This window comes from Mercenaria mercenaria, chromosome 5 (assembly GCF_021730395.1).
Source record: "Mercenaria mercenaria strain notata chromosome 5, MADL_Memer_1, whole genome shotgun sequence".
In the NCBI taxonomy this organism is placed as follows: Eukaryota; Metazoa; Mollusca; class Bivalvia; order Venerida; family Veneridae; genus Mercenaria; species Mercenaria mercenaria.
In genome coordinates, this window is record NC_069365.1 from 41,619,880 (window position 1) to 41,645,438 (window position 25,559).

The 25,559-nt window shown below is 36.3% G+C and overlaps 1 protein-coding gene across 1 annotated transcript in view; it reads right to left on the bottom strand.

Moving 5' to 3' along the window:
• LOC123558342 (CUB and sushi domain-containing protein 3-like) overlaps positions 1 to 25,559 on the bottom strand; it is a 76,360-nt gene that overhangs the window by 2,447 nt on the left and 48,354 nt on the right. Inside the window, exons 63-86 of the mRNA XM_053543317.1 lie at positions 25,369 to 25,536; positions 24,884 to 25,048; positions 24,103 to 24,270; positions 23,714 to 23,881; positions 22,993 to 23,160; positions 22,372 to 22,533; positions 21,625 to 21,792; positions 20,817 to 20,984; positions 19,750 to 19,917; positions 19,203 to 19,370; positions 18,548 to 18,715; positions 18,077 to 18,244; positions 17,399 to 17,566; positions 16,008 to 16,169; positions 14,054 to 14,221; positions 13,653 to 13,820; positions 12,772 to 12,939; positions 12,411 to 12,575; positions 9,718 to 9,885; positions 9,062 to 9,229; positions 8,305 to 8,466; positions 7,797 to 7,964; positions 6,926 to 7,093; positions 1,592 to 1,780 (exon numbers count right to left, since the gene is read on the bottom strand). Coding sequence (XP_053399292.1) covers positions 1,592 to 1,780; positions 6,926 to 7,093; positions 7,797 to 7,964; positions 8,305 to 8,466; positions 9,062 to 9,229; positions 9,718 to 9,885; positions 12,411 to 12,575; positions 12,772 to 12,939; positions 13,653 to 13,820; positions 14,054 to 14,221; positions 16,008 to 16,169; positions 17,399 to 17,566; positions 18,077 to 18,244; positions 18,548 to 18,715; positions 19,203 to 19,370; positions 19,750 to 19,917; positions 20,817 to 20,984; positions 21,625 to 21,792; positions 22,372 to 22,533; positions 22,993 to 23,160; positions 23,714 to 23,881; positions 24,103 to 24,270; positions 24,884 to 25,048; positions 25,369 to 25,536 — 4,029 coding nt within the window. The remainder of the gene's footprint in view (positions 1 to 1,591; positions 1,781 to 6,925; positions 7,094 to 7,796; positions 7,965 to 8,304; positions 8,467 to 9,061; positions 9,230 to 9,717; positions 9,886 to 12,410; positions 12,576 to 12,771; positions 12,940 to 13,652; positions 13,821 to 14,053; positions 14,222 to 16,007; positions 16,170 to 17,398; positions 17,567 to 18,076; positions 18,245 to 18,547; positions 18,716 to 19,202; positions 19,371 to 19,749; positions 19,918 to 20,816; positions 20,985 to 21,624; positions 21,793 to 22,371; positions 22,534 to 22,992; positions 23,161 to 23,713; positions 23,882 to 24,102; positions 24,271 to 24,883; positions 25,049 to 25,368; positions 25,537 to 25,559) is intronic.

Below are 25,559 nucleotides of genomic sequence, written 5' to 3' on the forward strand. Positions count from 1 at the left end.
AGAAGATATGAAGCAAAGAAGAGGAAATCTGTTTGACCTTTGACCTATTAAAGTGACATTTTCATTGGCCTGATGACCTGGAATGTGCGCTCTGCACGTCATCTTGACCAGATAGCTGATGCTAATTTTATGAAAATCTTCCAAGCAGTTCCGAAGAACTAGATCGGACACGAATTTAAGATTTTTGACGTTTGATCTCAAGGTGTAACCTTGACCTTGGACCTAGTTTCTTAGGTTGCGTGCTCTGCACATCGTCTTGATGGAGTTAATACTTCATGCCAGTACTATGAAAATCTTTGAAGCAGTTTAGACAATATGGAGCTGACACGAAGTTAAGCTGTTTGACCACCAAAGATGACCTTTACCCTGGACCTAGTGATCTGACTGTGCTCTCTGCATGTCGTCTTGATGAGATTAATGCTTGATGCTAGTTTTATGAAAATTTTCCCAGCGGTTAAATAGATATAGAGCGGACATGACCGACCGACGGACGTTTAACTAAAATATAGCCCCCACATACTTTGTATCTGGGGGTAAAATGATCTCAGACGTATGTCAAATCGTCACACAGAACATACGCCTTGCCCGCGGTAAGAATTCACAAGCCCACGATCAACAGATCTCCAGCTAAGCGAGCGACCACCTGTTGAGTTTTAAGTCACAGTGACAGAATTTAGGTCATATGACGAATTTTCAGCTTTTGGTGGTGGTGGGAAACCCATGTGTCCCCGGGACTTATTCAGGCATATATTGGCCCCTAGGTAGAACCACTGACCTTCCGAAAGTCAGCTGGTTGAGTTCCCACCACATGACGAACGCGAACCAACAAAGACGAGTGGCAAGTTATACTAAGTCAGCGACTTTAACAACTCTGAATTTTAATCGTTCGTTTCCTAGGAGAAGATTTTAGATATTGTCACAGCAAGTGGTGAGAAGGAGGTTGTTACAAGTGCTTCTTAATTTTAGAAGAGTTTTCCCCTCATCCCTCGGTATGTATATTGACTGGAAAAACTAGTCCCTACCGTTACACCACATTTTAATAGATCAATTTCATTTAAGCTTTTTGTGAAAGTCAGCCGATGATGATTCTGTGAAGCTATGTTAACTTCTGATCAGTTTCAGAGGAGAATAGTTTTGAAATTTTCTATTTATGCATTTAGAAAAACTGAGCGCCACCCACCACTGGTTATGTTTTCTTTCGCCGATTTTCTTTTATTTACATCAGTAAAGAGACACCAGTTGATAATTCATATAAAACTATTTTGAAAGTTGACAATTACTTTAGAAAAGAAGAGTTTTAAATGTTTTTCTTTTATCTTTGTTGACACAGCAACAATACTCATGCAAAGACTTTGGGAAATCTATTAAATAACCACATAAAGAGCATTACACTATCAATATCTGGCTCAACTGTTTCACAGAAGATGCAATTTAAAGAATCGTGCACGGAAAGATGTACTACAGACAAGAGTGAAAGAACTCTAGCCTTAGTTTTAGAAAATTCATCATTATTTCATTTCTCCCTATATAGAAGGATTTTTGTTTCCAAAGAAAGGCACACGCTGGCTGTGGAAAATGTAAAACTATTCACCTGGGACAAACGGCGTAGATTTAGGTCCATCAATGGACTTGGACTTTCTCCAGAGTCTCCAGGCAACCACTGCTAGAATGATCGCTACTAAAGTAGCAATGCCAAATAACACACCAAAGGCGATAGTTGCACCAGAGCCACCACCGTCACCACCGGAGCCCTGTTGTCCAGTCTGATCTGAACTTTTAACTGGAAATAGAAATAAAATAAAAGATTGTTTTTCTCTTTGCACTTGAGCTTCTCTGTACTTAATATTTTTTCAATCTCTCCTAGACGATTAATTACTTCTAGAAGGTGAATGTGCAATCCAGGTAGTTATCTGGATCTAAAAAAAATTCTGTTGTAAGACTTAAGTAGACGCAGTCAGATGTCTTTTACAAGCATTTGCTAAAATGGCTACGGGTATTTTGTGGGAATAGGAATTTGTAGATTTCAACACTGTCAATATCCCAATTTCGAGTAATTCGAGGGCCATAACTCTTGAGGGATTTAGAGGATGAGACTTTGTGTTTGTTTTTTGTTGGGTTTAACGTCGCACAGATACAATTATAGGTCATATAGCGACTTAGAGGACTCATATGGGAAAATTAGACCCATCGCATCACCACAAAAACCGATAATAAGTTTGGCCAGGTAAATCTGCTGTCGAGACTGTTCGCTAATTTTCGGTCTACTCCGTATTTTAGGCCGATGTCTAACAAGTAATCCCTTCTTCGCCAATGTACCGTTACATTAATACTTTTGATCATATGGATTTAAAGAATATTGTCGAGTCTAATTTACAGTGATTGCAAAGATATATTAGAAAATAAATTGGAACTAATCGGAACCTAAATGGTATTTGGTGGATTAATCAGAATACCTTTATAACGGTAGTCTCAACAACCACATTATTATAAAACCGAACAATCACTTTGCAAAAATAATTATCAGATGGAAGCTCGCTTTTATAATACTTTGTTTAATGATAATGATTATGAAATAAAGTTTTTAAATAGTTTTTTGTGTAATCAAATAACTGCACATTTATTATTATGTCGTGTGCGGTGTTCAACTAGCTTAGAATCTTATGCCAGCTCGAAGATCGAAATTCAACTTCATAAATTGTCGCATTTTGATCCCAATCTACCCCTGAAGATCGAAACACGTCAAATTTCAGAATAGTTTTTAATTTCGGACCAGCTCAAAATGATCGAAATTCATAATATTCCAAAAGCCAAATTTCGATCTTGTATTAAATAAACAGCCTGTTCAAAGAATAATACTGAAACTGCGATCTGCCCAAGATTATAATTCAAAGATAAAAATCGTGCAAGATCGGATACATCGAAATTCAAGTTTTCAAAAATCTTAATATATATTATAGATTATTCCCAGTATTATAGTTCAAGCCTTCGAATTTTCAAAGCAATCGAAATTAAAACTGGGATACAGCTGAATTTCGTACTTCCATTAATATCATTTGCGAGCGAGCTCGACGTTTCGAAAATCTAGCGCTGCATGTCGAACAAGTTCGAAAATCAATGTCAAAGGGGGGGGGGGGGGGTCCCAGTTAGGTGTCTGCGCAAAATGTTTTTTGATTTTATTAATATTTTGTGGTAATATACCTACATGTATTAAGTTTCATTAACAAGTGTTATTGTTACCAGTTTTTACTTACTTCTATAGATATTCACATTTAAAGTGGGTGGGGTAATCTGACATGTGACCAGCCAGGAACACAATTTCTGTTATTCTTTTAAAATTAGTTCTAACTTTTTACCTGAAACTTTCATGATAAAATAACTCTGCAATGGACATTCACACAACATGTTGCATTTTAAATTGTACTGAATACTTTTTTCATTACAGAGCCACAAAGTGGTCTAATCAAATTTACTGATTTTCAATGGACGAACTTTACCAAAAAGCTAAAACATTTTTCATTAGTTGAGATATTAAGGTGTTATTTTCAGCAGAAATTGTAAACTAAATAAACATTAAAATGACAGTATATCAGTATACTCTGATTAATATTGGAAGCGTGGTACACTCTCAAACTGGGAAAAAGTGGGTTGGGTAAATAAATATTCGAAGCAACACTACAAAAATTGTGCAGTTGTTAAGAAATGGCCTCAGATTGTCTATTACTATCTTAATTTTATTAAATACAGCATTGATTGATAAATTTTAACAAAAAATTCCCATTTTATACATGTGTGTCATGGAAAAAGCATGGACCTTGAACATGACATGTAGACAAACCAAATTAACCCTGAAAGCTCAAAGTATTTAACAAAATGTTTTGCCTGAGGCAGTATATTTTGAGGAAAGCTATTGTTTAAATTAACATTAAATTTTCTGCATTGATTTTTCCATGGCACACATTTATAAAGTCTTATTAAAGTGAAAAAACAATTGTTAAAATTTATCAACCAAGTCTGTATTTAATAAAACTAGAATGTGTCTGTAGGACACAGGGTGTGTCCCCCTCCCCACCCCCTACCCCTTGCATGGTACATTTGTCACAAATAAGGGGAAATAATTCAAATGTTTGCAGTCTTAATGGGGTATAGCCTCAAAAAACTATGAAAAGGATTCATTATTCTATACCATATACTTTATGAGCATCACAAACAAAAAATCCACTATTTTAGCTATTTCAAGGGCCATAACTCTGTAACAAATGCTGAAATTCTCAAGAAGTACCATGTGTGCAAAGGTCACATTATGATAAAGACTCAAGCAAGGTTTCATGAATTTACATTTAAATACTTCTGAGTAAGGCACCGAGAATACTTCTGAGTAAGGCACATAATTAGGTAAAAATGTGCATTTATCAGTTACTATTTCAGGGGCCATAACTCTGGAAATAGGGGGCAAACCCAGATAAAAATAGTATATGCGCAAGTTCATATCATGATAAACACTCATCAATTTATATCAAATACTTTTTGAGCTAGGCATGTCACAAGGTGAAAATGTGCATTTTTGACTATTTCAGGGACCATAACTCTATAAATAGGGCGCGGACCCAGATTAAAAATAGGAGATGCGAAAGTTCATATCATGATTAAGACTAATGCAAGGTTTCATGAATCTATATCAAATACTTTTTGAGCTAGGCGTGTCACTAGGTGAAAATGCGCAATTTTTACTATTTCAGTGGCCATAACTCTAGAAAGAATGGCGGGGCCAGACGAAAAATAGAAAATGTGCAAGTTCATATCATTATAAAGACTCATGCAAGATTTCATCAATTTATATAAAATACTTTTGAAGCCAGGTGTGTCACAAGGTGAAAATGTGCATTTTTTACTATTCCAGGGGCAGTAACTCTAAAATTAGGGGGCGGAGCCAGACGAAAAATAGAAGGTGTGCAAGTTCATATCATGATAAAGACTCTTGCAAGGTTTCATCAATTTATATCAAATACTTTTTGATCTAAGCGCGTCACGAACTTCGGACGGACGCACAGACGGATTGACGGACGGACGCACAGACAAATGCAAATCTATATGCCCCCACCACTCATGGTGGCACAATTAAGATAGTAATAGACAATATGAGGCCATTTCGTAACAACTGCACAATTTTTGTAGTGTTGCTTCGAATATTTATTTACCCAACCCACTTTTTCCCAGTTTGAGAGTGTACCACTCTACCAATATTAATCAGAATATACTGATATACTGTCATTTTAATGTTTATTTAGTTTACAATATCTGCTGAAAATAACACCTTAATATCTCAACTAATGAAAAATGTTTTAGCTTTTTGGTAAAGTTCGTCCATTGAAAATCAGTAAATTTGATTAGACCACTTTGTGGCTCTGTGATTAAAAAAGTATTCAGTACAATTTAAAATGCAACATGTTGTGTGAATGTCCATTGCATAGTTATTTTATCATGAAAGTTTCAGGTAAAAAGTTAGAACTAATTTTAAAAGAATAACAGAAATTGTGTTCCTGGCTGGTCACATGTCAGATTACCCCACCCACTTTAAATGTGAATATCTATAGAAGTAAGTAAAAACTGGTAACAATAACATCTGTTAATGAAACTTAATACATGTAGGTATATTACCACAAACTATTAATAAAATCAAAAAACATTTTGCGCTGACACCTAACTGGGACCCCCCCTTTTCAATCTAAATATCGAGCAGGTATTGAATTAAGAGCCAGTTTAAAGATCGCAATTTATTTTTTTAAATGCCGATTGACTAGAAGTTCATGCTAGCTCAAAATATTTGAACTTCGATATTCCTGCATTTTCGACAGACTCGATGTGCAATGCTGGCTCGAATAAAACACTGAACATTTCAGTTTCGATCTTCGAGCAAGATCCAAGTTCGATGCAAACTCGAAATTCTTCTTTTTGAAATTTTAAATTTCGATCCTCAAGCTGTTTAAAAATGACTATTGGCTGTAAACAAAATCATATTATGGAGCGTCCACTAATTTATAAATCCGTACCTGTGTGCAGTTTAGCGGGTGAGAAGAAATCAGTCTTTACAGTTAAGGAGCTTAAATTCCGTAAGAATTGACGGAAATATACGACAATGTTCGAGTCTTTCCGATAACGAAAAAAAACCTATACTCATCTTCAAAATGCTTTAAAAAGACCATTTTCTTCTTCACCTAGAAAATTGAAGTTAATATGAAACAATAGCTAAATGAATGTAGATTACTAAGTCGTTTGCAATGGTCTTCAAGCGCAAATAAGAATCTATTTATTCCTTGTTAAACAGAAGAAATTTCAGTAAATTATCCATATTTTACTATGTATCTAATTGTAGATAGACAGACATAAGGTATAAGCAAAAAAGACCATTTTCTTTTAAAAATAAAATATTCATAAGAAAGACAATACATTGAATATTATCACATCGTTTGCAAAGCTAAAATACCTATAATACTTTTTTCCATAAATTTAAATAAAGTAAAGGGCTCCTTCTTTGTGCTATATAAAATATTTTCACTCGTTCGAAAAATCGATGGGTCTAATTTTCCCGTATGGGCCTACCCGGCTGATTTTAAGACTTGGCAGAGATATGCATATCAACATTCTGACCCAATTCGGTGAACACTGGATAAGAACTGCTCAAGTCAGAGAGCGAACAATGTCAATTTTCGCATTTTGAGTAATTCAATGGCCATAACTCCTGAAAGATTTAGAGGATCCAGGTGGTTACCAAGCCTGGTCGTGATATTATGTCCATAAACATATGACAAAGTCTGGGGAACGCATGAGTAAGAAAGCGGATAACTTTTGTGGAAGCCAAACGCTGCCCACCCAAGGGTGATCAAATAATGCGTCTCATATGGCTTCTCTTTATTCTTCATAAACTTACAGCAAGTTGGTTGTGTCATACTCCAGGATCCATTACGCACACATGTTACACTCTGAGGTCCGCTCATGCCATATCCGGTTGCGCAAGTAAATGTTGCTGTTGTCGTCAGACCATCCGAAGCCGTACTATACGATAACGCCGTTGTTGTATTCAGCGATGCACATTGCACTGTTGACAGAAAAATATGGAAAACAACGCCGTTAAGATATTTTTCCCACTAATGTTTTAGGACATCTAGTATCATACACTTTCCTAAAAAGAAGTTAGGTGGTATCAATTATAACGGAACGTTTTTCACGTGTTCGATAAGCCGATATACTTAAATCTTGTTGAAATGATATAGAAATTTAAATGTGTCTGGCCCTAATTTCACAAAAAAACTTAAGTAATTACTTAGTTAAGTCTGTTATTTTAAAATCATGCTAATGCTTACGCTGTTGTTATTTAATGTTGATTTTTTTCTATACTAATGTATTTATAGCTAAATTAAACTATCTTTAGTAGTATATGTCTGCAGTACTTATTTCAGTCACGCAAATATGATATTTCTATTTAAGCACGATATAACGAACTTAAGTATTTGCTTAAGTATATTTCTTATTTCTATACTTCGTTTTCTATAAAATTCAGAACTGTTGTGTTCTGATCTATGAAATAGTCATATATGGATCTGATATAGATGAAAAAGTCAACATTGAAAATGCATAAAGGGCAAAAACAAGCATCTAAAATAACAGACTTAGTTAAGCAATTACTTAAGTTTTTTCGTGAAACTGGGGCCTGAGCTTTAACAATATATCTATCATAGCAACGCAAAGTTCCCTTTTGTTTTTTAAACTGACACTGATATGTAAATATAAATAATGATCACCGCAGGTTGGCGCTGCTGTGTTCCAACTACCGTCATCCAGACACGTGACGTTGTTCGTATGAGATAGACTGTATCCGTTTTCGCACCTAAATATTGCGGACGTAGCTTTTCCATCTCCAAACAAAGTTACATTCATTCCAACACCGGCATCTAATGCAGCACATTCGCCTAAACATTTAGTAAAATTAAAATTACATTTATTTGTAAATAAGAAAGGTAAAAATAAGCAAGATAAAACTATTATTAATTCATAACATTTCCATTATCATTCATAATTTTATTATATTAAGTATAGATCTAATAATCTTCTTTTCCTGTGTACGCGTGTTGGTTGAGCAGCCGATTTATGAATAAAGCATCTAGACGAACGATTACTACCAGAAAGACTTTAACTGCTTAGTATGAAATGGTTAGTCAAACTCATTATATGATCGGTTTCAGGTAAACAGTATGTTAGCATCATTAGTCACACATATTACTTCTAAAAAGTTATAAGCGCGAAACATACTGCAAACAGGATCAGTTCCGTCCCACCATGATCCGTTAGTTCGACAATGACGTACATCCGGTCCCGACAATGTATAACCAACATCACAACTATATGTAGAAGTAAGTTTGTCACTTGATACTGTCACAGCTCCATTATCTACAGATGGGGGTAGGTCGCATTCTACACGAGAGAAAAATCAAAGTTAACGTTTTATACAGATATAATACAATGATTTTCTCGGCCAAAAGAAACGCTAGCGCTGGGTTATCTTTCTAAGAATTTGCTAGACAATAACTTGATGAAGGTAGCCAAAGCACCGAACGTCAGTATGATTTAGCCTAAACTGAAAATTGTTAATTTGAAATTGTGTCTGTGCGAACTTTTTGAAAGGATCTTACATGCCTGCTTGTGTACTGCGGAAAGTATATATTTGTTCCACCACGTACCTGGGATAGATATTACTGTCTTTCTCTGGGAAAAGCTGTGTCATAATAGTGTTAGTGCTGTGTGACGTCACTTAAGTGCGAAGGAATTTCCCAAGGGAAAGGCAGGGATATCTATCCCTGGCACGTGATCGGACAGTTACTTCATACTTTATCCGCCAATTGAGCATGAAAGTACCTACTACAGGACGGCGTTAACCCATTCGTAGGATCTTAAAGACTGAAAGACCAAGCTTTTAAAAACGTACTTTGAGCTAGAGTTTGACTACAAAAGAATATTAAGATATTAGAAAACAAATTAATGAATAGGAACATATTTGAATATTTTATACCACACGTCGGTTGAACAAAGTCCCATGATCCGTCAGATTTGCACGTAAGTTCTAACTGTCCAACAAGAGAAAAGCCTGTCACGCATGTATACACTGCGGTTGTGTTCTCTCCGTCAGAACTGAGCTGAACAGTGCCACCTAGTGGCGAATCAAGTGGATCGCAAACAGCTGGAAATGAAATAACTATGAAAGTCAAGACGATGCAGTACCATGAAATTTTCTCGACGTTGATCCTCTGGTAAAGTTAAATAAAACTAATAACTTTATTCTAGAAAAGCATTTATTACATAATATTACTTTGCTGAAACAAATACTTAAAATCTGTAAGAATATTTTTGGAACCAAAGAACGTAAGCAGTAAAGCAAAATAATAGCAAACTCAGTTTGATCGAGTCTGTTCATGAGAGGTCATGAAATGTACACCACTAAAATGATGGTATACTAAGTCAAATATATGAAATATAGAAATGTTCAGCATACGGACCGTTCAACATACCCAACGCTTTTAAATAAATTGTACACCTTTTTACGGACCACACAGAATAAAAAACAAGCATCTTTGCACTGGCTGAAAATATCTGTTACCGCTTTTGAACAGGAATATAGAGATTTATTTGATATGGTTCTTTATTATGTGTATAAAAGATTGAACATACAGCACATTGGTGGTTCATGGTTCCAGGATCCGTCACTACGACACGTTAGTACACGCTCTCCATTCATCACGTGACCACTGTCACAGCTGTACGTGGCGATAGTATTCACACCGTCTGTAGACAACTCTAGCGATGATCCGGAAGATGTCGACAAGGATTCACAGGAAACTAAAATGGAAAAGAGATTTCAAGTTGCACGCCTCCCGAAAGTAGTCACAATATAGAAATTTTTAAAAAAATATTTAAGTTGATGGTGTTACGGACTTTTGGAAGCTTTAATATGAATTTGACTAAACATTTACCAAAAATGAATTGTTCAAGTGGTCGGTAGAACTTCATAACATGTGGCCAGTACAATTCGTCTTTACAGTCCGATTTTTAGGAAAATAAATGATACAATTGTTACCTTTAAAAGTCAAATAATTTACTGTAACCGTTATCTGTATGGAAAACAGAAATAATTTCATAAAATAATATCCCCCATTACTTAAGCTAAGCACTCTGCATAAGCCTATGTATACATATTCAACACAAATATGTGTTTTACGTTTGTGCAAGAGGAGGTTGTGGGATGGGATGTAGGGGGAACGAGTGTTGCGGGGGACGATAGTCTACAAAAGTACAAAAATGGGTGGAGTAAAGCTCTATGACACATTTGGACAGACTTTGCTCTTAAACAAAGCAAATCTGATAGTGGAAATAAGAATATATTCTAGTATTTTGAAAACAAATACGACCCCTGTCCTTTTGAACATGTAGACACATAGGATTGTAACATATTTTTGCTAATTTTTCTATACTGACGAGATAAAGAAACGCCTCATTGAAATTTGGCGTTATTTTTTTCCTAACGCTTTTAATTGTTGTGAAATGTAGTAAATCTACATGTACTCTGACCGACAAACACAGTGAACAAAAACTCGCGCGATTTCTTTCAGCCATTTGTTCACTTCATGTACCTGGTCATGATTTCCTCGTGCAGTCCGTGCATGTAAACCATGTGGTTTGATTGAACGATTTTTGCACGTGTACATGTGTAATACGACACACAACCATATTTTCAGCTATTCTCTGAAAAAAACATTAGTTTTCGTAATGCCGAGGCTGAATTCTGAAGAGAGGGCTCAGGTTTTGGCTATGCTTGAATGTGGGCGAACGCAGGAACAAGTTGCTAGACGTTTTAACGTCTCTCGTTCGACAATTGTGCGTCTTATTCGACGTGTTAGAGACACGGTAACGTCTATCGATAGACCACGTTCAGGTGGACCGCGTGTAACGTCAATACGACAGGATAATTATATACGTCAACGTCATTTACGTGACAGATTTGAGACGGCGCAATCTAGGTCACGTATAGTTGTAGGTAACCGTGGACGTCCAATTAGTCGACATACAGTGAGAAATCGACTCAGAGAACGCGGAATTAGCTGTAGTAGGCCCTACCGCGGTCTAATTCTAACGTTACGCCACCGTCACCAACGTCTTATTTGGGCCCGCAACCATCGCGGCCAGCGTTGGCAGAACGTAGTGTTCAGTGACGAGTCGCGTTTCAACTTGTGGAACGCCGACGGACGTATCCGTGTCTATAGACGACGCCATGAACGCTACGCAAACAATTGCGTTTTGGAGCACAATCGTTACGGTGGAGGTGGAGTAATGGTGTGGGCAGCAATCAACCATAGGTTTAAGTCCCAACTCGTCGTTTGCCAAGGTAATCTCACAGCCAGGCGTTACATCGACCAGATATTACGTCATGTAGTTGTCCCTTTATTCCGTCAACGTCAAGGATTAGTCTATCAGCACGACAACGCGCGACCTCACGTTGCACGCGTCACCAGGGACTTTCTACAGGCTAGAAACATTAATGTTTTACCTTGGCCGGCGTGTTCGCGATCCAATTGAACACGCGTGGGATTATCTCGGACGGCGGTTACGCCAACGTCAACCCCAGCCAGCAAACGTCCGGGAACTGGTAGCAGCGCTGCACCAGGAGTGGGCCAGAATCCCACGGTATCTGTTACGCAACTGTCGCGGCTCTATGAGGCGTCGCCTTGCTGCTGTGGTTGCAAGCAGAGGTGGCCACACGCGCTACTGATTTTTCTAATGCAATTTCTCCGACTGGGCTATTAAAATTCAAGATTTAAGCTTAATGCGACAATGAAATGATTTCTTATTGACCATAAATTCTTGTAAAGCATCTAATTTGCGAATGGAATTGTTCTTTTCTAATTTTGAATCACGGTTAACGAAAAATTGTATACCGAGTTTGAATGAGGCGTTTCTTTATCTCGTCAGTGTAGTAATTTACGTAGGAAAATCTTGAAAAAAACCCAGCTATTGTTTGTGAGGGATTTTACATACGTCAAAACATTAGAAAGACTTCATATAAAACCGTTTAAGGTCCTTACAGCTAATTCCTTTATCTCATATCAAATTGTAAATGCCTGTGTAAATTGCAAATTACAAGGCGCACAAACCTGCTTTCTAATCTAATTTCCTACAAATATTGAACCAATAGCTTTCTCCTCGCACAAAAATATTCCTGACAAAATTGCTATTTTCTAAGCTTTCGACTTATTTTAGCAAGTTTCTGTGTATTCCAGTGACAGCTTGACAAGAAAAGGGTAAAAATATATGAGTAAAAAACTTAAGACCAAACAGTGGCAAAATACATTATCCAATTTTCATATTACCGCAAGAAGGTATGGATGAGGTATCTGAAGAGCCACTACTGTCAGAGCAGTACAGAGTTGTCTCCCCGCTAAGAGCAAAACCTTCGTCACACGTGACCGTTGCTACAGAATTGTTGGCAGCTATAACAATATTACCATTCAATGGCTGTGTAAAAGTATCACACTCTGAAATATGTTATAATAAAAATTACGTAATGTTCAAAACAATGAGTCAGGGAAAGAATGACAGCTCTACACAAACAAATAATATAGGTAATGAAAGTATTTAAATCAATTCTTCCAAAATGATTACTCAGCAGTTTTGTTATCATGTTGTCACATGCACTAATATTAACATGTAATTTACAATAGTTTCTACTACCACAAACAGGTATCGCGCTGTCCCATGTACCAGCGGTGGTACAGTAAATCTGTGGTGTCCCTGCTACACTGTATCCATCATTACAAGGAAATGTCGCCCAAGTCGTACTCCCATTTACAACCATGACAACTTCTCCATTCAATGGACTAGCCAACTCTGGACATTGCACTGAAATATAAAATTTACGTTTCATAATTATCTGACAAAGCAGAGCCAACTGAATCCCACTCGAAAGCATTTGACAAATGTAGCGACCAAACTTACTATCAGAAATAGTTTTCCTTACAACATGAGATAAAACTTTCAGAAAGAACAAGTTTGATCCTTAAGACAGGTTTGATAAAGTAAGTAATACTCTAACAAGTTACCGACTCGTCAGTAGAACAAAGAAAAGAGTCAAGCGTCAAATGAGCGTTGTGTATTCCACGCGCAGCTGTGAGAGGACACAATGACGTCAACTGCCGCATAGTGTCCGATTCATTATCACTCCGAGGAAGGAAGTTAAGCTTGACTTTTAACATAGATATTTCAAAGATCATGTTAGAAATAAAATAAACCAAGCCTTCGCGTCATTTATCGTCTGCTTTACCATGGTTTACGATTATAACAATATTCATTATAGTTTGACAGCCCCATGGAAGATTAGCGTTGCTAAATGGGTAACCCTGTATAAATATAAAAATGCTTACTTACTTACTTGGTTCGTTGTTTAGAGGCGTGATATTTAACCGCTTAGGCTAATGCCCTCGTGGCTGAGTTCTTGCGCACCTGGAATCTGAATCATGGTGCATCAGACGATCAACAACGCGAAGGACTTGATAAGTTGATTAATGAAATAAATGGTATTCTAATATGTCATATGTATACGTAATTATACAAACCACAAGTTGGCTCCGAGGCTGACCAAGTACCGTCAGTTTCACAAAAAGTCTGAACACTCCCAACAAGAGCTGAACCTTCATCACACTGAAAAACTGCCGCTGTTACTGTGCCGTTTGATGTATATGACAAAGTTCCACCGCTGTCTGACATTAATGATGGACATTCAACTGAATGATACAGAAAGATATAAGAATTATTATACTGATAACAATGAATATATATATACTATCATAATTACAATGAAAATTAAAATAAATGTATGATAATAAACAAAGAAAATGACAAACGAAACGTCAAAGTAATGTGAACTAAATGAAAACATGATATTTTCTATCATTCCGATAAGGGTACCTTAAAAATGAAAAACTGAGAAACCGAATGAGTGAAGATTTCTATCTACCACATAAGGGAAAGTCGTCGCTCCAGGACCCATCCGGCAAACAAGTAAGTGTTGCTTCACCACTTATAGACGATCCGGTGTTACATGTAAATTCTACTGTTGTACTTGTTCCGTCCGTGCTTAAATTGTACTCTTGATTCAACGCCGATGGAATGGACTGACATTGCTCTGTAAATATTTAAATAAATGATACTTTATGCTAATTTCATCTTAGATATCTAAATATGGCTAAACAGTTTGAAAATGCTCATCTTTCTTGAAATGAAATGGTATGTAATAAATATTTCATAAAATATTTTATTAAAACAGTTATAATGTAATATAAGATTCTTTCACTGGTGGTAGGTGCAGATGGGAATATCCGGCTCGAGGGTAGCTGTTTACGGCGGTAACGAGGCTCCTGCCGAGTTACCGCTTAAACAGTTACCCGAGAGCCGGATATTTCCATCTGGACCTACCACCAGTGATTGAATCTTTTTCTTGCATGCCATATTCAACAAATAATAGTAAAAATAAATTCAAACAAATGACTTTTTATAGCACTTTTTTCTTAAAGTGGCGTATCAACAAAGCGCGGGAACTTACGTCTAACGAATACGCATACCGTTAAAAGACGGAAAACGTATAGTTCTGGTTTGTTCATCATCTGCAGTGAAACGTTAGTATTTCCGTAAATGACGTTTTTTTTGAATCGAATATGTATAGAACAAAGGAAACATAGTATTGATTTTTATCCGTTTACGTAAAACATTTTTTCTACACAAATCATGTTACAGAGTACAAAAGAGGATACTACAGAGTGTTTTCATATGAATTATTAAACGTTTGAATAAAATTAAAAGCAGCTTGCCGAGCATTTTAATATGAACTAAGCAAAGCTTCAAAGCGAGCTCAAGAATCGATTATCTAGAATATTACATCATTATTGTCAAAAACATATTCCTATCCAAGAATTCAGAGAACCTATCGCTTGAAAAAAAAATGTCTACATTTAGTGTCACCATGTCATCGAGCTCGCTATTAATTTTATTCAACGAGTTAAATAAATGTGGAAAGACACAAATGTAATATTCGTTTTATCACATGTTAGCCTTTCTTGTCGAAACATTAAAAATTCGACTTTCTTTTAGTATATAAACAAGCCAATTTGATCAACGTCTCCTATACTATAAATGACGTCAACGTCAAAGCTTTATTACACTAGTGTATTATCATTTTTATTTAATGGCTTTATTACACTCCCGCGACGTCAAACATGTGATAAAGTTTCGTTATACGCCATTTACGGCACGAGAGTCCCGGGGTGTAAGATGGAGTTTTCCAGCACCGGTGAAATCACCAGAATAATAATATCTGTCATGACTGATATTTTTTCTTGCATATCGTATACATGTTAGCATTTTATTCTGGCAGATTTTTTTTCTTGCATACCGTATTTTACAAATAACAGGTAGAAATACTTTCTTTGTAGCACTCTTTCTTATAGTAGAGCGCGGAAAATTAACGTCCGTAAGCAGAAGTGACGTCATGAAGTTTTGCGTTACGCACAATAACAAAGTTCCATTTTAGTTTTTTCGTTTGTAGCGTAACGTTATGTTCTTACGGTAAACTAACGTATTTTGAATCGAGAAATATACTACAAGAATCGGAGAGAAACTATCAAGGTACCTGCTTTTTTCGTATTTTTACATAAACAATATATTATCAGTACATGAACCACTAGTTGTCATTAATAGCACGAGAGTCATCTGGCATGGAGGGTGCCAGATGGATTTGGGTAAAATCACCGGAAACGCCGGTCCGGTGTGCAAGAAATCCCAGTGTAGTAAGAAAATGAATTTAAGTAATCTTCTGACATGAAAACCGTGATCATGTCGTCCATTTCAAAATCTTGTAGTTTTATTTACAAACTCGATCCTTTAAAAGAAAGAATTTAAATTGAATATATATTAACCGCAAACTGGTTGAGTTCCATTCCATCCGGTTCCATCTAATTTGCAAGTTCTTTCATTATCGCCATTTAGACTGAACCCCGTCACACATGTGTAGAATGCGCTTTCGCCATCATCAGATATTAGCAATGTCCCATTTGGCAAGCTTGGTGGAGAAATACACCCTAAAATAACAAAATGATTAACATAAACAATGTAATGTTTATTGTGACACGAGAACTATGATGGCTCTATAATGTGCATCAGATTTTCACAGTTCAAACATGTATAACAAGGAACATAGCTGCGAAAATACTTTGGAAATTTAAGTTTTACATGTTGGGAAAAAACAGACATGACGCGGCTTTAATGTTTATTTGGCAAATGGAGATGGCTTTAACGTTTTTAGTAGAGGGTCAACAACAACATATTTATACTGAGATTTAGGATGAGATTGTGTTTAAAGACTTTTCTACCTTAAGATCTGGACGGCGTGTTTTTACGAATAAAAGTACATGTAACATGAACAATCATGGTGGATGAACGCACCAAGCATTTCTGTGAAATTTCTTCAAAATCGGACAAATTGTTTATGAGTAGATGTCGCTTGAGATTGTTCAATCAATCGAAACCGTTTACAGAACTTTGAAGAAAACTAACTATCTGGGCTAAACGTAATTTCCACCCTGAACAGAAGGCTCTTAAGTAATAAAATCGCAAAAAGAACATTAACAACAACAGTTTAGCTTAATGATTCGAGTGAAATAAGAATTGGTTACATTGTGTAATGTGTTAGTATCAGGGTTGCTTAGTTTGAAGTTGAGATACAGCACTGTCTTAATTAAGGTAGTGCTGCACGTTCGGATCGATTTGTTTTCTACAGTGCCAATGAAATAGATTTACTCACAGGTTGCCATTAATTCATAAAATGATTTCCATTTCCGTACGCCGAATCCAGGCTTTATTCTACGTTTTCCGATCAAACAGACCGTGAATTGTTTTTGATTTCTGTGTTTATCTGGCGATTGACAAAAGATGTACACAACCATTCCCATGTGTCTATGGGACAACTTGTTTATGTAAAAAAACGAAAAAAAAACACTGTGTTACCCTTGTATGATCGTAAGAGGCGACTAATAGGGTCTAAGCAAGAGGTTATGCTGTACCCATGTGATTCTAGTAGGTATAAAAGTTTTGATTCCATACTTCATCTTTTGTTTAAGTAAATGAGATGCAAAACCATAATGTTTAGTCATGCTTGGCGTTATATAACCAGTATGTGTTGGTGCGCAGTAAAACCAGAATCAAACCCAATCAAAATCTCCCCAAAGCTTTCCTGCCAACTATAACTTATACGCTCTTGAAGAGAAAGAATGGTAAAGTTTAGGAATTCGAGACAACACAAATGTCTTACTGCAGGTTGGAGAATCATGGTTCCATAATCCACTTTCCAAGCAAGTCAATGTATCATTTCCGAATATATAATATCCGTCTGCGCAGATAAACTGCGCAACCGATACCTGGCCACTCGTTGACACGTTCACCTGCCCGTTCACTGGGTCATTTAATGATGGGCAAGTCACTGAAATGAAAACAAACATGTGTTTAAGTTTATTACAGTAACAAGAATGATGTCAACATTTTACGACTCATGCCCCTGAAAATATTTAACAGAATGATAAATGAAGGGACAATATTTCGGAAGTATAACTTCCACTTCATTTTATTGATATATACCAAGTTTCATTTTAAATGGAAGGAAACTGTAGAGGAGTTCAAAACAAAAAACTAAGTGTGACGGACTGACGGATTGCTGGACGAATGGACAGTTCAAACACTATGTTTCCCGGTTACTCAACAAGACGGATGGGGATGTCATTAAAAGAAGCATACTGTATGTTTTGCCTCTCAACATTCAGTAAGGTTCGGATGCGAAAACGAGTTAGCAGATACAAGTTGCTCCTCCTTGGTCACCAGTTTAATACTTCAACAGGTTTTCAGCCATCACATTTTTCCTTCTCTCGAAATAAAATTGACAATATTTGACAATTACAATATAACGTATTACAATAACTGAAGGGCATATAATTACCACAGTCAGGTTGTGCAATGTCCCATGTACCATCCGTCCTACAAGACAGCGTAGAAGGTCCAGAAAGCGTAGATCCCGGGTCACATGTAAACACCGCTTGTGTTTGTTCACCATCAGTGACGAAAGAAACACTCCCATCAGAAACTGTAGCTAGTGTGGCACAGGTTTCTAAATATGAAAAATCAACTTAATATAAATGTAACTATAAATACATTTATAATTTACACGCAAGCCATGTCGCTGTTTTTTTAATGACAGTGGGTCTCTTCCAAAGGGCAATGGCTTGCCAGAAGTAACGCACAAAGAAGTACTTAAGGCCTCTTGATTTAGCTGGAAAGCCACCTAAGGATCTTCACCGTCAACCGAGAACTTAAAATATATCAAAATACACAGTATCATCACTTTTCAAAATAATGGTGATATTTTTTTAAGATACGACCAACAATGCTGGAATGCAATAACTGTATTTACCACAAGTTGGTGGTGATATATCCCATGACCCATCCGTACGACATGTGAGATTACTAGTGCCAACCATGGTATAGCCAGTCGGACACTGAAATGTTGCTATGGTCTGACTACCATCTGTAGACAATTCAAATGTCACTCCCGTTGAAGTAGAAATTGATTCACACATAACTACAAAAACAGGAAAAAATAGTTTGTGAGCTCTAATGTTTGGAAAAATGATATTTATCCTATATACATGACATCTTAATCATACTAAGACAATAATCGTTTCAGTATACACATCTTGATCGGATGGAACAAGTGATACTTGTCAGGCTTCGCTCAGGGCACAAGCTCAATGCTCACATGTACAAGAAATACAAACTGGCACCATCACCAGCCTGTCCATGTGGTGAGGAAGATCAGACCACGGTGAATGTACTCCAGATGATTTAATGTAAAAGACATGACCAGGAGCAAGCTGCGACTTGGCCGATAGATATCTCGATCCACCAGAAACTGTATGGAGGCATTGAGGATCTGCGACGAACCACAAGTTTCATCGAGGCTGCTGATCTGACAGTGTAAGGCGTAAGAAGAAGAAGAAGCATACACATTAAACATATCATTTTACCCATGATCAGTTTGATTACTAAAAACGTTTTTTAAGACATACTGCATGTTGGTGGTGTCAGAACTGTATCTCCAACGCTAGTAACAACACCGCAAGTTTGGTGTACATCTCCAGAGAGCGTGAAACCCGTTCCGCAAGAATATGTCGCCTGTGTCCCGTTCTCAGATATCACAATATCTCCGTCACTTGGCTCAACAAATGTTGAACACACTAAAATATCAAATGGTAATGCGTTAATAAATATTGCCAATATTGGGTAATTTGACCCTGGCTTCGATATTTATTTCATATATAAATACATAAATAAGTTATAACGTCTAAAAAGAAACATGGTGGTATCATTTCCTTACATAAACATTTTTTGTGTCTTTTAGTAAATCGAGATAATTATCTGCACCTGCACAGATGTAAGGAAAAGTATATACATGTAATTTTAGATAAATTCCATTCTCTTCTTATGTAAACGAGCAAGCATAAACATTAATTCATTTTAATCAATATTACTTAATGAATATGGACCAGCCAATAGTACATGTATTCATACAAAAGCTTCGTTTTCAATAATCGAACACACGAATACAAAACGCACCACAAGTTGGTGTGGTGCTTTCCCAGGCTCCAGAAGAAGTACATGTACGAACTGCATCTCCAAGTAAACTGTAGTCTTGGACACAACTATATGTTGCTATCGTTACACTACCATTGCTGGTCACAGTAACATCTCCATATTCTAGGGTTTCAATCATTGGACAGGAAACTATAACATGATATAAATAACTAACTTAATCAAATGTTTCAATTAAAAATTAGTTATTAAAATAATAAAAACCAAAACTGGTTATTCTTACAAAATGAGAATACGTTTAATTCTTTGAACAGTCTAAAATGGTCAAAATTTAATGGAAACACCAAAATAGTTAAACAATTTCATATAGTATATAGGCGTAAGTATTTGTTTTTACTTTTACGTCACATCTGCGCAGTTATAGGTCATAGCGACTTTTCTGCCTAGGAGGTGGAGGAAGACCTGTAATTCTCCCGCGTGCATTATTTCAGACAGTGGCGGTTATATGGATAGAACCGTCCACTGTAAACCTGCTAGCTGACTTCCTCACATGAAAGACCAACAACCCAAGCGGGTTTTCGAACCTACCGTGGGGAAGAGCAAGTGACTTGAAGTCAATGACCTTAACCACTCCCACAGATACACTCTCATATAGATATATATGGAAATACAGAAGGCGCCTAGTCATTTTTCAGTTTTGGTTAAACTGTAATATGTATAGATCAAGGGCATTGTCATATACTATACTGTTTCCTTGACACTTACTTTTGTTCCTAACATAAAAACTGTATAAACTTGTATGTTTTCAATTTTACCTTTTAAAACTAGAAAAACACGTAGCTAGTTATTTTAATAAAACTAAGTAGTCAATGTAAACGAAATAGTTACTTATACATGAAGTGAGGAAGTAAACATACTGAAGAAACGCCATACTGGAGGAGCTAACACAAATATTGAGCAAACACCATACTTAGATTTGAAACTGAGAAAGACATTGAAAATGCACGCAATGCGATTAAAACAAGAAGTACAGTATTCACAAGGTTGCTACTGCCTTGAAATCTAACATTTTTTTATAAGAAAACACTAACCACAGGATGGAATATCTCCAGTCCAAGTGCCGTCTGCTGCACAGTACATTTCAACAGATCCACTCACACTAAATCCTACGTCACAGGAATATTCCGCAAGTGTACTTGTACCATTAGAAGTGAAGGTCAACGATCCATTATTTGGTGTTTCTATATCTTCACATTTTTCTAAAATATAAAACAAAGGTGTCACAAATGGTGGAAGGAATCGAAATTAGTATTGAGTTACATGGTAAACAGCTTTAGAGAATTGTTCTTCGATTTTTTTTTTAAATTCCCTAAACGCCTTTCCTGGCATTATCTCAGGCACAGGTGTGCAACTGGCTAGAACCAATGACTGCTGGTAAAATAGCCGAAAAGGCTTTGTGAATGTCGCCAAAAGCGTGACTCAAACCCACAGAGTGAGGCGCTAATAATTCAATTCAGGGTCCTTATACACTTGACCAGAGGTCCTTCTCGTGGATAGGAGTATAAAGTAACAAGACTTTAATTATGTTCCATTCCAGTCTTTCAGGTTTCTATTCAGTTGTGTCTTGATTTGTCGCGAATGACTCTGGTTGCATCTTGTGTGCACGGTGAGTCTACGTTAGCTTTTAGACTGATCATAATTAATCCTAAATCCATATACTTCAGTACACATTGTTAACCATGTAGAATCCCATGAAGAAATAAAGAGATTGTCAACACAGAATAAGGTTTGAACACTGTCGTAACTAATTACAGGCAAATATAACAAGCTGTGAATACAGGGCGCATTAAACAATTAAAGTTTAACATAATCCTAATTAGAAAGAAGAAAATGTGTTACTGCAAGAAGGTTGTCCCGCGTCCCATGTCCCATCTGGTAGACATTGCAGTACAGAGGAACCAGATAATGAGTGCCCTTCAGCACAAGTGAAAGTCGTTGACGTAGAGACACCATCAGTTTCTGTGCTGATGGTTCCGTTTTCATGTTCCGATAGATCGTCACACTTGTCTGTAAATATAATATTTTGAATCTACAGTTACCATGTTTACTTTGTAACACATGACTGAACAATGTAATTCATTAGTTACTGTATTATCTAGAATGAAAAATCAATGACTCGGTGTTAAACCACATACAGCAATAATTTAAAACATGTTTTTCAGCAAAAACTGTCTGTAGATAGTTCGACTACATATAACACTTGTCGCTTAAAAAATTAAATGATCGAAAACCAAACATTTTACAGCCACAAAAGAAGAATCGCTCTGCAAAACCAGAGTATAGGACCTGTGCTTGTACGTCAGATTGTCACACGGAACACGTGTGTGAAGTTAAAATCCATTCCAAAATTATAATGGATACTGAGATACCAGTATTTATTCTAGAATTTATAAAATGGGGACACTGACGCTGACAAATAGGTGCTTACAATTGCTTTATCTATACTTCAATTAGTCGAGCCATCATTAAAACAAAGGCCGAAGAAGAAAACAAAGTTCAAGATATGCAATGTAACTGCAACACAGAAAATGACCTCCTAGATATATAAATTAAACCAAAGGTAGACAATGAAGTAGACATGCTTACAACATGTTGGAGTAACTCCATCCCATCCATTACCATTGTTGCTACATGTTCGTATTGTTGTACCATTCAGAGTATAGTTGACGTCACAAGTGTACGTTACACTCATTCCGTCGTTTGAAAGTATGTATGCACCATTCATTAAGTCTTCTGGAGGGTCACAAACTGCAAAAGAATATAAGATAAGATACAAAAACCCGAATTCTAGTAGATAATATAAATTTAAAGTTTGAAAAAGTATGAATGCCTTTTTGTAAACATTATTATCTGTATGACATTTGAGAATTAATAGAGTATTTAAAGTGAAAATCAAATATTTGCAATAACGTATGTCGAATATTGAATTACACTTAATTGTTAATTCTGTTTTATTTACGTGTAAATATTTCATAGACTAGCACTTGAACTACTGCATACAAAAGGTAATTTTCACAATGTACTCTGTTTTGGCAAAAGTCATGGTAAGAACTTTTGTTTATAAAAATACAATAGTGAACTCGTCGCTGCGTTTGAAATAAACAAAAACAAGAAAGAACCAACAGTTATATAACTTTAATTGCTTAAAGCAATATGTACATATACATAATAACGTTGGTAACTTGGTGTAAATAACAAATGACGTACTGCAAGTCGGGGAAACGTTATCCCATGTTCCACTTTCTAAACAAGTAAGTATTTCGTTCCCGTCTAGATAGTAACCGTCCACACAGCTGAATTTGGCAACTGAAACCTGACCTGTTGTTGATTGGTTGACTTGTCCATTGGCTGGATCCGCAAGAGCGGGACAACTCACTGTTAATTGGGTTGAAAGTTGTATATTGTCCTACATTTTAGTTACATGTCAGAAAGATTTGCAGCTTGCAAGCTAAATTTTCTCTAAACTCAATTTATGATTATTTCTATTCTACTATAACGAATTATGACATTAATCAAAATAAACATTTTGTGTCTTTTTGTTTTTTGAATCTTTTTATCAAAACAATTTATTTACGTCATAATTATGGCAACACTCTAGTATTCATTGGTGATACAAGACCACAGGTGCCTTTGCGGTCATAGGAAATACCTGGCTAAAACCATTGACCTTTCACAAACTTTACATGAAAAAATTCGATATACCAAAGAGGTAAAGGAAAGTTTAATGGAGTAAGCACATTGACCACCACATATTTCCCGGTTTTCACGAAAAGCCACATGGAAATTTTCGAGTGTCAATACTGGTTCATTACCTTAAGAGTTGGCATAACAGGCAGTATTATCAAAATTAATTTTAAGAATATTCAAAATGCATTCGGAGATTGCAGTAAGAATAAATTTGACATTTTAAAAACTGGTTGACAGTTACCGCACTCGGGTTGAGTGAAGTCCCATGTTCCGTCCGTTCTGCAAGATAATGTTGTTTGACCAGAAAGTGTAAAACCCAAGTCACATGCGAAAACCGCTTGTGTTTGTTCGCCATCAGTAGAGATCTCAACATCTCCACCAACAACAGAAGGAAGTGTTTCACAGGTTTCTGTAATGTAAAATGATAGTTGGCTACTACACCAATTCTTTTAGTAGAAACCCATTTTCATAGATCGGTACACGGTATTGTTAACACTGTAGTTTTGCTTTCTATTTTTAAGTAAAAAATAATGGAAATGTAATTACAATTGTAAATGAACTACGGATGAAAAACCTTGTCTTAGAATATTTCTAATTGATGAGCAACTGATAAAACAGCTTATGACTTACCGCACCCTGGCGGTGAAACATCCCATGTTCCATCTGTCCGGCATGTTAGGTTACTGGTGCCAATCATGCTATAGCCAGCCTGACACTGGTATATTGCCACAGTTTCACTTCCGTCAGTTGACAGTTCGAATGTTGCTCCCGGTGATGTAGATAAGGGATCGCATGTAGCTTAGGAAAGAAAAAACATAAACATTCTTACACATTTGGATATTAAAGCTATTTTAATTCTTCTAAAATGATATTTCTATGCTTTAATGTGTTCTTGTTTGTTTGTTGTTTTTTGTTGAGATTAAGGTCAAACCGACAGTATTATAGGTCATATGACGACTTTTCAGCTTTTGATGGTGGATGAAGCCCCTAGGTGCCCATTCGAAAATTATTTTAGGCAGAAGCTGACACCTATGAGAACCGACGACCTTCGACGAGGCATTCTACACTCCTTGTGACGTTTCGAACACACAGCGGTGAAGACCAGCGACCTCAGATACTCGGCCGTGGAGGCCAACTTTTTGTTTTGTTTGACAAGGGTTAAACTAATTGCTAATGGATTTAAGATTGATTAATAGATGAAAATGCTTGGAGCTAGTAAAAATGACCGTTTTAGTATGGAAATGTTCTTCTGTAAAGAAAGATCACAATACTAGTACTCGAAGAAAATATTTCAAATATACGTATCAAATATAGTTTCTAGTAAGATTGCAATTTAATCATGGTTCAACGTGAACCCTCGTACAATTTGAATTTTCTTTTACGCATGTATCTGTAACTATCTTTTACTCACTGCAAGTTGATGCCTCTAATGCACCACCAGAACTGCTTTGTCCGCCACAAGTTTGTTCAAGGTCACCAGACAAGGTAAAGCCAGCAGCGCAGGAATATGTTGCTTTTGTTCCATTTTCAGATATCACTAAGTCACCATTATCAGGTTGGATAAATGTTGAACACACTGAAGGGCAATATATTTAGTATATAAAACTTAACGTTTGCACTGATGAGATATATTAACCAATAAAAATATTCTGAAATTCTAAAAAACTTGTTTTGAACCTACCAAAGTAAACACATTTCCATATATAAGTACATAAATATATATATACACTTGGTCTTATGGATTATATTATACTTACATTTAGATGAAAGCTTAAAACATATATATGTACGTTAACACCGTCCTCTCCTCATGAGAAAAGAAAAAATACACTGTCAGTTTCCTAACACAAGAGTTGACTATCATTTCGTAATAATTCATATCTGCTAATATTATACCACATTCTGGAGACGATTCATTCCATAGCCCACTTGATGTACACGCTAATATACTACTTCCATATAAACTGTAATCTTGATCACAAGTGAATGACGCCATGGTTACACTACCATCTGTTGATATGGCGACCTGTCCGTTTTCCAAATCCACCAGAGACGGACAAGACACTGAAATAAATATCTTATAGATA